General features: G+C 40.0%; 1 protein-coding gene and 1 long non-coding RNA gene across 4 annotated transcripts; one reads left to right on the top strand and one right to left on the bottom strand.

The window, feature by feature from the left end:
- The first annotated feature begins 425 nt into the window (after positions 1-425).
- On the top strand, positions 426-1,088 carry LOC124291903. The gene is made up of 2 exons (XR_006902312.1): positions 426-869; positions 923-1,088. It is a non-coding gene; the product is annotated as an uncharacterized LOC124291903 (long non-coding RNA).
- A 4,578-nt stretch (positions 1,089-5,666) lies between these two features.
- Positions 5,667-17,397, bottom strand: LOC124291902 (phytanoyl-CoA dioxygenase, peroxisomal-like). 3 transcript variants are annotated; one of them, XM_046728969.1, is made up of 9 exons: positions 17,330-17,397; positions 15,175-15,291; positions 13,396-13,556; positions 12,429-12,597; positions 11,491-11,572; positions 10,782-10,963; positions 8,838-8,987; positions 8,207-8,347; positions 5,667-6,354 (listed from the first exon to the last, which is right to left on the bottom strand). In XM_046728969.1, the coding sequence occupies exons 2-9, from the start codon at positions 15,226-15,228 to the stop codon at positions 6,301-6,303; spliced, it is 993 nt and encodes a 330-aa protein (XP_046584925.1). In that variant the 5' UTR covers positions 15,229-15,291; positions 17,330-17,397; the 3' UTR covers positions 5,667-6,300. The 3 variants fall into 3 exon arrangements, with proteins under 3 accessions (XP_046584925.1, XP_046584924.1, XP_046584926.1); XM_046728968.1 differs by lacking the exon at positions 17,330-17,397 and adding an exon at positions 15,422-15,515; XM_046728970.1 differs by lacking the exon at positions 17,330-17,397 and adding an exon at positions 15,422-15,515 and having other exon boundaries at positions 10,782-10,876.
- Between the last annotated feature and the right edge of the window lie 251 nt (positions 17,398-17,648).

Here is a 17,648-nt window from a genome sequence, read left to right as displayed (position 1 = left end):
GAATGAAATCAATAGTTCAAAACTTTGCCATTATTGTAACGAAAGCATGTTTCTATCCTGCCAGTCTAAGTAAACTTAGGCTCAGTATTATTCGTTACACTGCTATACTGAGTCTAACAAAACCTAGTAGAAGGTCGCGTCAGCTAACCTTTGAGCGACCTATGACCGTCCAATCAAACGCGAGACGACCGAACGGATTTTACCAATCAGATGACGACTACTTGTTAGGGTTCGCAGGGACTTACAAAACGTTTTTTGGATTTTCTCTTCCCTGGTCGCTGACACTGATCTCTCAACAAACGAAAATCACATAAAACACAGATATTTGACCTGCAGTATATACGCTTATGGGTTTCTAATGACATGGTTACTATTTGCTTATATTTTCGCAAGATGACATCCTTGAATATTGACAAAAACGCTATTTTCAGCGACTGTTTACTCATTGCGTGTATCACTCGGAAGCAATCGTGCGGAAAATAGCATTCAGAATCGTTCCAGTTTTTTAGGTAAAGGTTCAAACGGTATGTGCGAATGTTAACTTTTGCGATTTGATAAGCTGTGTTTTGATTGGTCTGTCCGAATGCTAGGTTTTGTTAGACTCAGTTTAGCAGTGTTACGAATAATACTGAGCCTAAGTTTACTTAGACTGCTATCCTGCATACATCTGTGAAAATATTGTGACCCTTCTGATTGGTTCATATGGAAAGGTTAACATACAGATTATTGTCCATCAGCTTTTCCGATGTGTATGTATGGATAGGTTAACATACAGAATTTTGTCCTTCAGCTGTTCCGATGGGTATGTATGGATAGGTTAACATACAGATTATTGTCCATCAGCTGTTCCGATGGATATGTATGGATAGGTTAACATACAGTATGTTGTTCTTCAGCTGTTCCGATGGGTATGTATGGATAGGTTAACATACAGATTTTGCTCCTTCAGCTGTTGGTTTTATCTGTGTCAGTCATCTATAACAGATTTGCCCTCATGATTTAGCCCTGGATCCGCAGTATTGTGATGTGTTTTGTGAATGGTTTCAAATTGTCAAAATATATTCATGCACATAAAGCTATTCCTTGCACAGAATTCTCAGATGGCTATCATTTGTGCACTGTTTCTCGAAGGATCTCCTTGGGTTATTTGTCATAATTCCATACGACAGCTTCTCTTAGTAAATATGACTAGTCTCGTGACATCAGTACCTGTCCTACACTGTGCAATGGTCAGTTACATGGTACTGCTTCCCTTTGAACTATTTAAGACACTTTAAATATGCATTGTAGGTCATCAACTGTTTGTGTTTGTAACCATGGTAACATCTAGTCAGTTCATTTTGAATCTGGATGGTGTTGTACAGAGTAACCTTAACGCTACAACAGTTGTAAGACTATGTATGGGAGTTAAATCACCTTAACACTAAGATGGCTTTGTACAACTGCACCCAGTTCTCAGTGGAACACATTTGCTAAGCTTTACACAAAACTGGTTCAGAGAAATCCATCATACATATTCCATCCAAATAATCAGACGCTTCACATTATCATGTCCATCTTCTGTCATCAGGGATACCAACCGTGCCTTACCGTACGGCATTCCTGCAACCCACAATCATAATGTATACCGGATTGGCTGTACATAGTGTAGAAGTCCTTGTACATTGTGGTGCAGTGTATGAACATTGTGTCGAAGAGCTTGCACGTTGTGTCATGGTGACTGAGTGCTTGTTCATTCTCTCGTAGTGCTGGGGTGCTTGCATATTGTGTTGGTGTTCAGGATATTGTTTACATTTTGTGTCCGAACAGGATGTGCAGGCTTACCAATCAAGGCTCTGTGAATATGGAGGCTACCTGACCAATCAAGGCTATGTCCTCGCTGTATGCAGGCTACCTGACCAATCAAGGCTCTGTCCTCGATGCATGCAGGCTACCTGAGCAATCAGGGCTCTGTCCTCGGATGTATGCAGGCTACCTGACCAATCAAGGCTCTGTCCTCGATGTATGCAGGCTACCTGAGCAATCAGGGCTCTGTCCTCGATGTATGCAGGGTACCTGACCAATCAGGGCTCTGTCCTTGATGTATGCAGGCTGCCTGACCAATCAAGGCTCTGTCCTCGATGTATGCAGGCTACCTGACCAATCAGGGCTCTGTCCTCGATGTATACAGGCTGCCTGACCAATCAAGGCTCTACCCTCGATGTATGCAGGCTACCTGACCAATCAAGGCTCTGTCCTCGATGTATGCAGGCTGCCCCACCAATCAAGGCTCTGTTTTTGATGTCTGCAGGCTTCCTTACTAATCAAACAGGGATAGTTTTTGATATCAACTTTGCGTGATATACAGATTACTGTTGCCAAACCAAAACATGAGGTGTGTACTTAAGACTGAACTAAATAACCAGCAATATCACCGACTTACAAGAAAGGCATATGAATGTTATGAAATTTAGGACTAAATGTTTAGATTTGACCTTGACCTTGATCTTTCTGGTCTGTCATCAGGTAAAGGAGAAGGTTAATAACAAACTATATTACCTACAAGTATTGTTATAACAGCATTCTTTGGCCAGGATGTGTGGTATTGTTAGGGATGTAACAACATTACGGGCTGTGAATAAATCTCATTACTTGCAGTATGTTTCAGGATGTAAAGGAGATATGCTGGATAGTTTTTAAATTTCAAGGGAAATGTTCAAATGACAGTTAGCGCTAAGTCTTTCAAGAATCCATAGTGATGTTTAGTTCTTTCGATATGTTGATCATGTTCTTTAAATGAATACCGGTAACTAAAATTCATAAATTATTTTATGATGGATTTTATATTCAAAGTTAGGTTCAGCCAATTGTTTCTATGGCAACACAGCCCTTGTATATTATAGTGTCTGCATTACTGTTGTGTTATGTCCAATGTTGTTTTCCACTGACCCGTAAAATCAACAATGTTACACATCTGTTAACTGAATTCTCAAATTATTAAAAATAATATTATTTATTGTGTGCATAATTAATAACATATTTCATCCTTTGAAATATTTCTGTAGATATTGAACACCTGTGATGGTTTCTTGTTTTTTCTATTTCCTACCAATAAGTACAGATAACAACGACAAAAAAATCTCATTTCTTCATTCTCATTAAAATCAGTTATCGACACACTAGCAGAGTAAAAGATTTGGTTTTAATCATTTCTTTGGACCAGTGATGTACATCAGTCATTATTTATGATTATCCGGCTTCAAAACTGGTTTCATGAAACACCAAATGAAACTAAAATTTCATCGCTGCCATGAGAAGTGTTATAACGGACTGGTCTGTATGTGACTATGTCTGTGGTTTTAGTAATGTGTTGTTGCCTTGAAACAAGCATTATTTTAAACTATTTCTAGTTGCCATGGTCTTTTGTTCTTATGTATCCATCATGTGAGTGAGTGTTGCATCTGGCTGCGACGGCAAGTGTGGAGTTGTTTGTGACCCATATTTCAATCTGAGTTATATGATAGACATCACATCCATGTTTAGGGCTGATATATACTACTCACACTTTGCTAAGGATCACAAAAATTCGCGACTTTACTTAAACATAGATTTATAATATCAAATTGTATCCATTTAAAACTGGATAAATAATGATATGGTTACACATCTTTAGGAAAACAGCCACTTTAATCTAACCTTATGCACTAGATACACGAGTAACCATCAAAATGGTTTTCATGGCACCAATCAACCATTTTGCAAATCATGGAACAAGTCATTGACAAGTACACAACACCTGTCAATAGCAGGTATGGGATCCACAAGATGCAGTGACATACTGAAACCTAGGATCCATGCTTATAATAGGCTTTGATATTTAAACCGAATTTGACCCCACATCATAGTTTTCTGTTGAATCAATGATCTGATCCTTAGAAAAGTGTGAATAGTATATGTTGCTAGCTAGAATATTGCTGAGTGCGGCATAAAAGTAAACTCACTGATATATGTTGCTAGTTCAATCAGACTTGAATCAAAGTAGGATACCTATCAGACCTATGTAGAAGGTCGTCTCATCATATGCTGGTTCATATATGACTTCTCCGTTACAAACCTGGCCTCGTCCCAGATGCTTTTTGTGATGTCAAAATCAGCTCAGTTTCAATGATCTGAGCTGTGGTTTTCCTGATTCTCTTTACAAGCTAAATATTTCAACTCAGTGTCAGATTCTGGGCTAGATATTATTTCTGTTTACCATGAAGCATTTACTCCAGCCCGTTCAACAGTTGCTGTTACTCAAGTGTGTTTTCATATCACAAGTATGCACAGTATTCTCTGCCAACTGTAAACAGATTGTTCTCGTTTTTAGTCTGATGTTGTCTTCCACAAGATATGAACAATCATTGTAAAGCGGCCTTCACGTGGCAAACTAAAGTTTGACTACACATGTTGTCGAACTGGAGTTTGAGAGTGAACATTCCAACAACTCACCACCAACACCAATTTCAGAGTTGTCAAATTGTTGTCTAGAAATATGATTGGTCTCTATTTTCACCAACTTTACATCAAACTTTCAGTGTTGTCAAACTCGAGTTTGACGTGTGAAGTGTTGTCAAACTCGTGTTGTTCAGAAACAACCATTCGCAGTCAACGAAATTGTCACGTAACTGCACCAATAGAGACATGGCGCTCAAATGACCACGAAAGTTTGCAATGTGTTTGACATGTGAAAACGCTAGTTTGACAACTTTTAACATTTTAACGTGTTGTCAAACTTTAGTTTGCCGTGTGAAGGCCGCTTAAGAGGTATTTTGTTAAATAGATTATTTTGCACACACTATCAGAAATGCAAGATCTTTCTAGAGCCAGCTTGGGATCCATGTGGTTCCGATTAGTGAAATGTTATTATCATGTTGTTGAAATCATTATGAGCGTGTTGACAGCGTTGTCAACGTTGCATTGTACAAATGTACATACATATTAAAATATTGTTGTCTAGCGTACTTGAAAAATGTCACAAAATCAGCTCACTTAACTGTTGAGGAATGAAAAATACCACGGTAGAATGATTTTTGGAATAAAATATTTTAAAATTCAGAATCATATCTTGTATTTTGTCATTGTTTACACACATGGTTCAGTAAACACATGACAGAGTGTCATCCCTTGGCTGTGCCAGGATCTGATACTGGTCCTGGGATAACAATCATATCTTACTTCTATTCACATCATACATCACTAGAGTTCCATACCTTGGTCATTCCAGGATCTGCTACTAGTCTAATGGACAAGAATCCCCCCTGGTTATGAATGTTTGCCAGTACCATGCTCCTCATATCCACTGTACCAAATTAATTAATATCAACAATCATCACCACTTCAGGTTTTCCTTTTCCCAGGGTAAGTTGGGGCCATTTTAGTGATGATTTCTTTAGGAGTTGCAACCGGATGGTACAGGAGAGCAATGTCACAGGGATGGCAATTTTTCCGCCAATCAGCGGATTTCCACCGATTATATTTCAAAATCGCCTCCCTAAACTCCCATTCGATGACACAATAATAAGTTTTCCGCTGAAAATAGAGTTTCCTGGTGCCATCCCTGTTAATCTGTCAACATCAGTCATCTTGATGTATTGTTCTTGATGTATGAATACTCCCAATATGTACTTGCAATAACATGCCATGCATTTCATCAACAAATAATTTTATTTAGAGATCACCGAGACATTCAGTTCACGGTTTTTTCTGACATATACAAAATGTATTTACATGACCGGGATGATGCATAATTTATGTGTAATATATTTGTACAATATTAACAACATTCTTCACACTTATTCATTTTGGCACACTGTACATCCACCGTCTTGAGTCGATCAGAAACTTGTACACATGAAATGGCAAATCTTATCTTCTTATCTTGGGTATAGAAGATTTAAAAATCCAATTAAACAATGTACGGTTAGGCTCTTGTTTTCTCCACCATGATAATATCGCATATACCAAACCGAAATGGACAGAACCAAAGGCCTTGTACCACAATACGAACCGTACCATTTCAAACCTAATAATTATATTGACTCGTCATCAGTGTATGTCTAATATCAAGCTCAAGTCTTACAAACAATTTCTGATTTACAATTTCTGTGGCTGAATAGGACTAAAGGCAGGATTAATGTCCAAAGATCACAGCATAACACGGAGGTCAATGGGATTAACAGGAGAGAAGTCACTTAAGCACTTTGTACAAGCACTCAAGAACCAATCAACAAGGGACTTAAAGCTTTGTCTTTGGTTGTTTACATGTCTGGATTGATGACTTCAAGTGCTGCAATCTTCCCCTTTCACCAGGCGACTCCTAAACTTCCAGATATCCTTTAAAAAAATGAAAACAAAAAATGTCAAAATTATTGTGTTGTGGCATCTAGTCCAAGGGACATAACTCACACAATCTGCACAGTGAGGTGGTTGGAAGGCAAGTAGTTCAAGCTTTACTTGTCACACCAAATACCTGAGTTTGGTTCCCAACAGTGGTATCTGTGACATCTGAGTATATCCTGCTTTCATATTCAAGAATATTGCTAAAAGTAGTCCATCATACAGACCCTGAAACAATTTTATCCAAGAAAGCCCATTCAAATCTAGAATGTGTGGCTGGTCTAGATATCCACAATATCACTTTCTGAAAATGGAAATGTTACTGGGCTCCTTTTCATTACATTTTATGATTATAATTTAGGAACTGTTTTTTCTGTAAAACACTCATTTCAGAGAGTAGATATCAGTCTATGCTAAAGAAGCAACAATTCCTCACCATCTATAAAAAATATCGAGTTATCCGAACTTCGCGACATCGGACCAGGACATATCATTACATATCACCATGAAAGAAAACAAAACGCTTCTCAGTATGTTTTGATTTGAAACTATAATCCGTTATCAGTAGTGTTTATTCGTAACAGTGAGTACTTACTAATTAATTCCTTCTTAATTAATCCTAATTAAATAACAAACAAGTGACACCTTCAACTCAATTATCCCTAATTACTGACTGACTGAGTTTTACGCCGCTTTTAGCAATATTCCAGCAACATCACGGCTGGACACACCTGAAATGGGCTTCACACATTGAACCCGGGTCACATTCGAACCCGGGTCTTCGGCGTGACGAGCCAACGCTTTAACCACTAGGCTACCCCACCATCCCTTAGCCCTAATTAGTTTACACTACCACATCCCTTTCATTCATGCCGCACTGTGTGTAAATGTGTGGAAACAACCTCAGTTCACAGGGATACTTGCCCATGATAGGTAGGTGAATATCAAGTTTCTTTACAAATATCGAGTTAAAAGGGTAATTTTGCTTGTTGGGACCATGAAATTATATCGAGATATCCGAAATATTGAGACATCCGTATTGAGTTAAAAGAGCTTGAATAATGATAAAATATGAAGGTTTTTGCCCGGGACCGAGATGTTATATCGAGACAACCGAGATATCAAGTTATCAGAGTTCGACACAACGATGCTCGACTGATTACAATGACTATCTTTAAAGACTGCCTCCATATAAGTGGAATATTTCTGAGTGTAGCATTAATCAACAAACAACATCATCACCAGGAGCAGATGCAGGATTTTGGAGAAGTGGGGAGGTGCACATATATTATACAGTCCAAAGGTTAGGGGGAATTGCTCTGGATCCGCCTCTCATCACCACCCTACATATTGTCACAGCATGCCAACTCGAGCTTCATTAGCTCTTCAAGGTCCCACCTAATCATAGAGTTCAACATTGTGTCTTCCTTGACACCACCATAGCAGTAACCATCACAGTACGACAACATCTCATTGCATTATGACAATAAAAGACTTCTTTGTTTGCTGTTTAATGACAGCAATATTCCAGCTATAGGGCAGCGATCCATAAATAATCAAGTCTGGACCAGACAATCAAGTGATCAACAGCATGAGCATTGATCTGTGCAACTGGGATACAATGACATGTGTCAACCAAGTCAGCGAGCCAGACCACCCGATCCCATTAGTTGCCTCTTACAACAAGCATGGGCTGCTGAAGACCAATTCTAACCCGTATCTTCATGTGTCGATTTATGTACCATTATTGATATGGTAACAGTTGAGTAGGGAAAGACATACGTCTAGTGCATGCTACATGGAAACATATTACACAGACGTTGCATTGATATAAACATACAACACTCACAGCAAATCTGATCTGGTCTCGGTCCAGGCCAGTTCTCTTCACAGCCAGGTCCAGCACCTCATCAGCAATGGTGGACTGGACGTGGTCTTTCTCTACGTCAATGTACTCCATGTTGCCCGTGGCATAGTGGCAGGAGATGGACTGAAAGGAGAAGTAGTCTGTCAGTGTTAATTCAGGAGTCTGTCAGTGTTAAAATCAGGAGTCTGTCAGTGTTTTTACTAGAGTCTGTCAGTGTCCGTCCTAGTATCTGTCAGCATTAATCCTAGAGTCATCTGAGAGTCAGTGAATGTTATTCCTAGAGCTTGTCAGGGTTCACCCCAGTATCTGTCACCATTCCTCGTAGGGTCTGTCTGTGTTCGCCCTTGGGTCTGTCAGCATTCATACTAGAGCCTGTCTGTTTTCAACCTGGAGTCTGTCAGTGTTCACTCTGGAGTCAAGTGTCCATCCTAGAGATGGTCAGTGTTCACCCTAGAGCCTGTCAGTGTTCCTCCTAGACACTGTGAGCGTTCATGCTGGAGTCGCCAGTGTGCATCACAGGTTGATTTCAATAAGTGCTGTGTGTATCAGTCTGTTTAGGAAAAAAGGAATATTGTATCTGTTGATAACCAGGACTATTGTGTCTATCTTGTACCTTCCGGAAGCCCTTCGTCTTGTTGGTGCCTGAGCCGTGAATGAGGATTGGGTGGAAGAAGACTGTGTCCCCTGCCTCCATCTCCAGGTGTACCCTGGGATAGCTGGGGTCATAGTTCTTGATGCCATGGTACATCTTGTTCACACCTCCCTGGAACACAACGTACATAGAATACAGCTTTCAGCAGATGTCTCCCTGATATACACCATACATACAATACAAATGGTAGCAGACGTCTCCCTGGAATACACCATACATAGAATACAGATAGGAGCAGACGTCTCCCTGGAATACACCATACACAGAACACAGATGGGAGCAGACATCTCCCTGGAATACACCATACACAGAACACAGATGGGAGCAGACGTCTCCCTGGAATACACCATACACAGAACACAGATGGGAGCAGACATCTCCCTGGAATACACCATACACAGAACACAGATGGGAGCAGACATCTCCCTGGAATACACCATACACAGAACACAGATGGGAGCAGACGTCTCCCTGGAATACACCATACACAGAACACAGATGGGAGCATACGTCTCCCTGGAATACACCATACATACAATTCAAATGGTAGCAGACGTCTCCCTGAAATACACAATACATAGAATACAGATGGGAGCAGACGTTTTCCTGGAACACCATACATACAACACAGATGGGAGCAGACGTTTCCCTGGAACACACCATACATAGAATACAGATGGGTGCAGACAACATGCATAGAATACAGATGGGAGCAGATGTCTCCCTGGAATACACCATACACAGAACACAGATGGGAGCAGCTGTCTCCCTGGAATAAACCATACATAGAATACAGATGGGAGCAGACGTTTCCCTGGAACACCATACATACAACACAGATGGGAGCAGACGTTTCCCTGGAACACACCATACATAGAATACAGATGGGAGCAGACAACATGCATAGAATACAGATGGGAGCAGACGTCTCCCTGGAATACACCATACATAGAATACAGATGGGAGCAGCTGTCTCCCTGGAATAAACCATACATAGAATACAGATGGGAGCAGCTGTCTCCCTGGAACACACCATACATAGAATACAGATGGGAGCAGACGTCTCCCTGGAACACACCATACATAGAACACAGATGGGAGCAGACGTCTCCCTGGAATACACCATACATAGAACACAGATGGGAGCAGACGTCTCCCTGGAACACACCATACATAGAACACAGATGGGAGCAGACATCTCCCTGGAACACACCATACACAGAACACAGATGGGAGCAGATGTCTCCCTGGAATACACCATACATAGAATACAGATGGGAGCAGACATCTCCCTGGAACACACCATACACAGAACACAGATGGGAGCAGATGTCTCCCTGGAATACACCATACATAGAATACAGATGGGAGCAGACATCTCCCTGGAACACACCATACACAGAACACAAATGGGAGCAGATGTCTCCCTGGAATACACCATACACAGAACACAGATGGGAGCAGATGTCTCCCTGGAATACACCATACATAGAATACAGATGGGAGGAGACGTCTCCCTAAAACACACCATACATAGAACACAGATGGGAGCAGACGTCTCCCTAAAACACACCATACATAGAACACAGATGGGAGGAGACGTCTCCCTAAAACACACCATACATAGAACACAGATGGGAGGAGACGTCTCCCTAAAACACACCATACATAGAACACAGATGGGAGCAGACGTCTCCCTAAAACACACCATACATAGAACACAGATGGGAGCAGACGGCTCCCTAAAACACACCATACATAGAACATAGGAACAGATGTTCATTATTCTGGAAACACAGATAATATAGCGGAACCTGCATCGATGCAGCTATAACTAACTGTTCATCCCGATAGACACATTTTACTCAACTGAACCTGCAGCGGTGCATGAGACATATCACCCACCTCCCACTCAGGGTAGCCATGTTCCAGCAGCTCCCCCTTGTGGCTGCCGGGCAGAACTACAAGGCAGCCATTTTGTCTGTTGACTGGTTCCATGGCCGTCCAGGAACACACAATTCTTTTAGCCGGTCTGAAGGGAAAGTAGTACAAGTCCTGGTGCATGGGGTGCCGTGATGACTTCTTGCCTGGCAGGGACAAATGTTGGAACCAATTAGACATTTACTTAGTCTCTAACCTTTTCCACTATTCTCTTCAAGTGTACAAACAAAAAAATGTTTGGCATCATAAATATTTTGGGATACCTTTTTTATAATGAGCACAGACATTATAACAATATCACAAAATGTTCATGATTCCTTACATTTTATATTTGGTACATAAAACTCTAATTATTAATTCGAGTTCAATTCTAGAGTCTGATCAAAATATTGCTTCGACAATTGAAAGCAAGACAGGATAGCTTCATTTAAAATAGAAATATAATCTATCTTACTTTCTGAATCATTACATTTTTCAAATATATTAAGGAGTAGCTAATCAAGTTCTGTTATATATTCTTACAAATTTATTCCCCCAAAATAGTTCATGAAAATATTGACACATAGTTACACCTTAAAAAGGTTACAAATATTGAATGAAGTTACTCTTCTCGGTAGACCACACATATTGTACTAGCATAAGGCGAGACAAAGCTGGCTGGATTAGGGTGTACCTGGATCAGGTGGTTTGTTGATCAACATAGTGTGCATGGCCATGACGTTAGGACCAGTGAAACATTCCACGTAGTCCACGACCTGCAACCAGCAACACAATACTTTAAACAGTATACGCATTGAGTCTGTGAATTCAACACTAGGATCAGCAGCTTGAGAAAGTGACTCCAAGACATCCTGCCAAGGCAGAGAGATCTCTCAGCCATGTTGACAAGAATAGAGTACAGGGAACCTATTCCACCATGAATACCAGCTGGAATCCTGGGAACCTACGCTAAATAGGCATAGGAATACTGGAACCTACTCCTCCCTGAATAGGTATAGGAATACTGGGACCTACTCCTCCCTGAATAGGCATAGGAATACTGGGACCTACTCCTCCCTGAATAGGTATAGGAATACTGGGACCTACTCCTCCCTGAATAGGTATAGGAATACTGGGACCTACTCCTCCCTGAATAGGCATAGGAATACTGGGACCTACTCCACCCTGAATAGGCATAGGAGTACTGGGACCTACTCACACTGAATAGGCATAGGAATACTGGGACCTACTCACACCGAATAGGCATAGGGTATGAGTGAGTTTAGTTTTATGATGACATGTGTCAACCAAGTCATCGAGCCTGACCACCCGATCCCGTTAGTCGCCTCTTACAACAAGCATAATTTACTGAAGATCAATTCTAACCCAGATCTTCACAGGTTGAATAGGCATAGGAAAACATTCCACCTTTAATACTCACAGGAGTGCCAGGAACCTACTCCACCAGGTATTGACCTGGGAATTCTTCTACCTCACACTTCTACCATGTATGCCATGCGACATAAGCACACAGCATACAAACGGGATGTGAACACAATAAGAGACACCAACTTGTGACAAATATTTACATGCAGTATTAAAATTAATGGTGCTAAAGGTCAAACATCTCACCTGAGGAAGGCAGCAGTAGTCAAAGAGGACTTCATCGTTCATAAAATCCTGTATTTTGGTGACGGCTTGTTCTCCAGGCACAAACTCGGACTTTGAGATGCTGACGTCTCTCATGATGAGGAGCTGTGGAACCTTCACTTCTTTCTTGCAAATCTTCTCAAATCTCTCCCTACGGGTAGACAGTAGAGAGAGTGAGAGGTGTGGGATAAAGAATGGTGTGAGTGAGTGAGTGACACATAAGTGACTAATTGAGCGAGTGAGTGAGCGACCATATGAGTAAATTACCAAGGAACCAACAAGCGAGACAATAAAGGGTCTAAACAACAGATGGTTGAATGTAGGGTGTTGGTATTAGGGCTGAGTTACCCGGATACCCGGGAGGTGTGGGTTAAGAGTTGGACCTGGGTACCCATCATCTTACCCGTACCCACTTTGATCACGTGACTAATAAATGAAGAATTAATTGTTATTATCTTATTTACAACAAGATTGTTGTCTTATGTTTGAGATTGTGAACAAAACTTGCACTGAAAACTCACAAGATACCGTGACAACTAAGCATGTCACGTGTAACATAGGTTGCAAGTACGCCAAGTAGCTAATTGTTTACATTTACAAGACCCAGGAATGCAGTTGCAGAAGGATGTCTGTTGTTCAGATGTCTTCCCATCGATAACGTATTCCCCCTCCTCTGTGACCTCTGCACTGAGCTCAAAATGCATTTTGTCTTTGTGCCCGATGCGACAGATTTAAAATATTTCCAGACGCCGCTCTTAATCTCGGCCATGACTAATTTTTTTTAAGGGAATAACTCACAATTAATGTTATAACGGGTACCCAGGCCGGGTTGGGATGGGTAATAGGGGGTCGGGTAGAAATTTTGGACCAAGTTGGTATAGTTGAGGGTGACATCATACTGGATTCTTCTTCTTGCAGTTATGCTTGTGATGTCACAAACATAGCTCACCTGTATCTGTCCAAGTCCTTCTGCGCTACCAGCTTCTTGATGACCAGGTAGCCATTCTCCTCGTAGAACTGCCGTTGTTCCAGCGAGAGACGGGGTTTGTTGTACGTCAGCTGGAGGTCCCCACCCCCTACAGTCTGCAGCCCGGATACAGGCTCGAACTGCTGCACAAGCTCAGGATAATATATTGAAGACTTTACAAGATAAAAAATGTACAGCTGCTTGCTTGTCTGCAAATGATCACATCTAGACATACCACTGACTGAAATCATGATGATCCAGGCCCCCTGATATGAGGACGCCCAATCTAACACATCGTCCCTGACAACCAGAATTGTAGCCAACTACAGACATGTGACTAGGATGTATTCTCATAAAGAAATACAACTGACATTGGAATATGAGGAGTCCCCCCCAAAAAGGCACCAAGCCTGACAACCACACCCTGAGATTTGTAGCCAACTAGAGACATGTGACTTGGACCTATTCCATTGGCGGATCCAGAGGGGGGTTCAGGGGGTTCGAACCCCCTCTTTTCAAAATTCCTGGATCCGCCCATGTATTCTTATCCAGAAATACAAGTGACATTGGAATATGAGAAGCCCCCCACAAGGCACCAAGCCTGACAACCACACCCTGAGATTATTTATTATTTACCAACTAGAAACATGTGACTCGTAACTTCTTTGAGTGGCATGTTTAGAAGTTGGTGAATCAGATAAGGACAAACTTTATGGATAAACAGAACCGAATAAAGAAGTTGTATATCCATAAAGTCAGTCCTTATCTAATGTGACTTGGACTTATTCTCATCTAGAGATACAAGCGACATTGGGATATGAGGACCCTTAGTCTAAGGCACCAAGCCTGACAACCAGATGCTGAGATTAGTTGCCAACTAGAGACATATTGCTGGGGACTAAGGCATCGAGCCTGACAACCAGATTAGTAGACAGTTAGGTAATGAAAGAACTAAGTAATGAAAGAATATCTAAAACAAAAACAATTCATTGGCAAAAACAGAAAGCATGAAAGTATTTCCTGATAGTATATTTAGATATATATATACATGTATGCAATTCTCTCATGTCAACCAAACACCATGGACACACTGCTATTGAATATTGTTTGTATCACAAAATGATATATGAAACAGCTGTGCACTAAAATATGTGTTTGCACAGAAATCTAAATTGATTTATTTATAGATTATTAATGTGAAATAAAATACAAATGATAAAAAATGGGTCATAAATCAAATATATAAACAATTGCATAAAGGATGTTTTTTCTGTATTCAAAAATCAAAATGAATCATGGATTTCAAAAACAGAGAAGTATGAACAATATCGCCGAATATATGAATAGTGCTCCATTAGTAGTATCACACATCTGATTATTACCCGGCATCTCATGTCACCTTACATACTATAATACGGACTGACAAAACCACTAGTTCCATCACGATACACTTCAAATAAAATGATGAAATCACTGAAAAATCTTCGACAACTTACTTCAATACCCCGCAACCATTTTTTTCTGTTCAAACCCAAAATTCGCCAAACTTTGAGAATTAAATGTTCTGGACGTGTCCTCTGTTAACAACATATCTTCGTGTTATTCTATGCTTACAGGTACGCTCTGCCATAATGGGAATAGACTCCATCAGTTCCTCTGTTCAAGTCCTAGAGTACAGCGGTCTGACAAACTGATGATTCTAGTATCATCCATACCAAAGTATCAATGAGATCACTGACAATATACCAGCTGAAAGGATACAATTGTCCGAGAACCTGTCACATGACCAATCACAGTTTGAAGACGCTCTGCCATTTCAACAGTCAACAAGTCAGTTTTTCAAAACGCAGCCTTCTACTTGTCAGCTGTATGATCCATCTGCAATAAATATATAAACAATAAACATCCACTTGTATTGCATGTATGACATCAGCTGATACCTCCACACAACAAAGACCCCTATATTTCAACTATATGAGTATATTCCATCAGAATATACACAACTTACCATTCAACAAAAGTAACACGCAGATCTGTTATTAACCACTGACTGAAGCTGTGTACGTGACCAGACATTGTATTTCCCCAGCGACCTTGTACTTTGCACTGATTATGGGTCATGCTGTTTGACACAGATAGACTGTGGTCTGGTTTTATATATACCTTATCAGGCCAACTCTCTGTTACTAGTTCTACTTATCATGTCATATACATGCCATATAACATATACATAACAAGCTATAACACAGTGAATACACGGTGCCATTTAGAAAGAGGTCAAATGTAACATATGTTATATTTGGCATTACACTTTCCCAGTAAAGTACAGATTCTAGTACCTTATTTGGTTTGTTTACTGAGAAAGTGTAATAAAAAAACAACATAATATAACATTTAAAAGTTGTTCATAGGGAGTGAATTAGGTAAATATTATCAGAGACCATGTAATATATTATATGGTCTCTGATATCATGTATAAAAAGACATATTTACTCAACAATTTAATGAAATTGTTTTTCTAACATCTTCAAGCACCCAGAACAATTGGTGAAGCATTTTTTAATGACTGTTTTCCGTTGTGTGGGCAGATAACAGAAAAATGACCATCAATCTTCACTGATTTCTGTCATGATGTGTGATTCCAGTCTGTCGTATAGTGTACGTAGAAAAGAAACTATATTTTTTCAAATTCACAGTGATCCTACATACTGATCAGATTTTTGTGAACTGGCTGCCGAACAGTTATCGCCATATTTTAGCAGAATTTACAGAATTTCTCCACCGTTTGTTCAAATAACGAAACAGAATTAATTATGATGCTAAATTAGCTATTCACCGATGTGTCCAGACCGTTTACAGCTGCCGATGGTGATTTCATATAATGTGGCGGAAGGGAATCATGGCAGTATAAATAGATGTTTTCTCACAACTAACTGTACATAACAGTTATCGCCATTTCAGAATTTCTCATGCCATTTGTGAAATAATATATGTCTATATTATAGAGTACTTCGAATGGTTGATTGTGTGACCATTTGAGTGTTTCATTTACAGTAGATTGATAGGGAATGGAACAATTAATGACTTGTGAACTTGAACTTGCTGTTATATAGGTCGTGGGACATCCCCCCCGACTAAGTTAAAACAAGTTTAAAGGGTTCATAACTTTATCTTTAATTTTTCTCTTATGGTACCTATTGCGAAGAAATGTTTTTACTGTCCTTTATTGTTGTTAAAAATACCGGAATTGTTATTGACCGGAACTGCGCACGTATGATACTGGTGTCTTGGCGATAACTGTTACGCGGTGATAAAGGTCTGTTTGCTAGCCAGTAATAGTAAAACAATATGTCACAATCAATTATATCTAAAAACACTTCAAACGCGAATGTTTTCATTTTCGCAAAACATCATTTGGCAGCCAAAACATGAAATATCAGCTCCAAAACTTTTTAGTTCCTCACGTACCCCCCGCATATTTTATAAGGTACTTTCGGTACTTGTATATCTTAGTAAAAAAAAATTATATTAGTAATTAGGTGGGGAGCACGTAAGGAACTCTTACCGCTTTTGGGGCAGTTGTTCCATGCCTTGCTTAATTTTGACAACGCGTTAGTTTTGATAATGTTGCAGAAACTTGCAAGTGAGATAGGTGCCAATTTAATATCAGTAGACAATGGTAGAGGTTAAATCATCAGTGAACATAAAACATTGTGTGAAACCTGGACAATCTCTGTTCATTGACAGCAAAGTCCAACGTCTACACTGAGACCATCACCGAGCACTTGTCACCGTGTGTATAATTCCAAAAACATGCCAATTACTTCAACAGTAGTAGAAGTAATATTTTAACAGCTGTCACAAATTGGACAAGTACAACCGAAACAAAACAAACAGTGCTTCCTAAGTCCCTTACCTCGCATGAAAGTCGAGTAACTTTCAGGGGAGCTAACTCTAAACACATATTAAAAGCTAACGATTTCGTTCATCGTCGACAGGTTTCCGGTTCGATTCCTGAGCTCGTTTCTTACAACTCGCATTCTTCATTAATACTGATACTTAAGATGTCATCCACCTTTTGGTGCTATGTTAAATGGTATTCAAGATGCCACTATACAGGACGCCAGATGCCATGAAATTATTATCTGGTACGCGAAAGACAATATTTCAATGTTACAATGTTAAGAAAGTAACAGATGGATAAAAAAAAAGAAGACAGTTATCACTAGAATTCT

This window comes from Haliotis rubra, unplaced genomic scaffold (genome assembly GCF_003918875.1).
Source record: "Haliotis rubra isolate DU_JTF1 unplaced genomic scaffold, ASM391887v1 Scf501, whole genome shotgun sequence".
Lineage (NCBI taxonomy): Eukaryota > Metazoa > Mollusca > Gastropoda > Lepetellida > Haliotidae > Haliotis > Haliotis rubra.
This window is presented reverse-complemented; position numbering and strand designations above follow the sequence as displayed.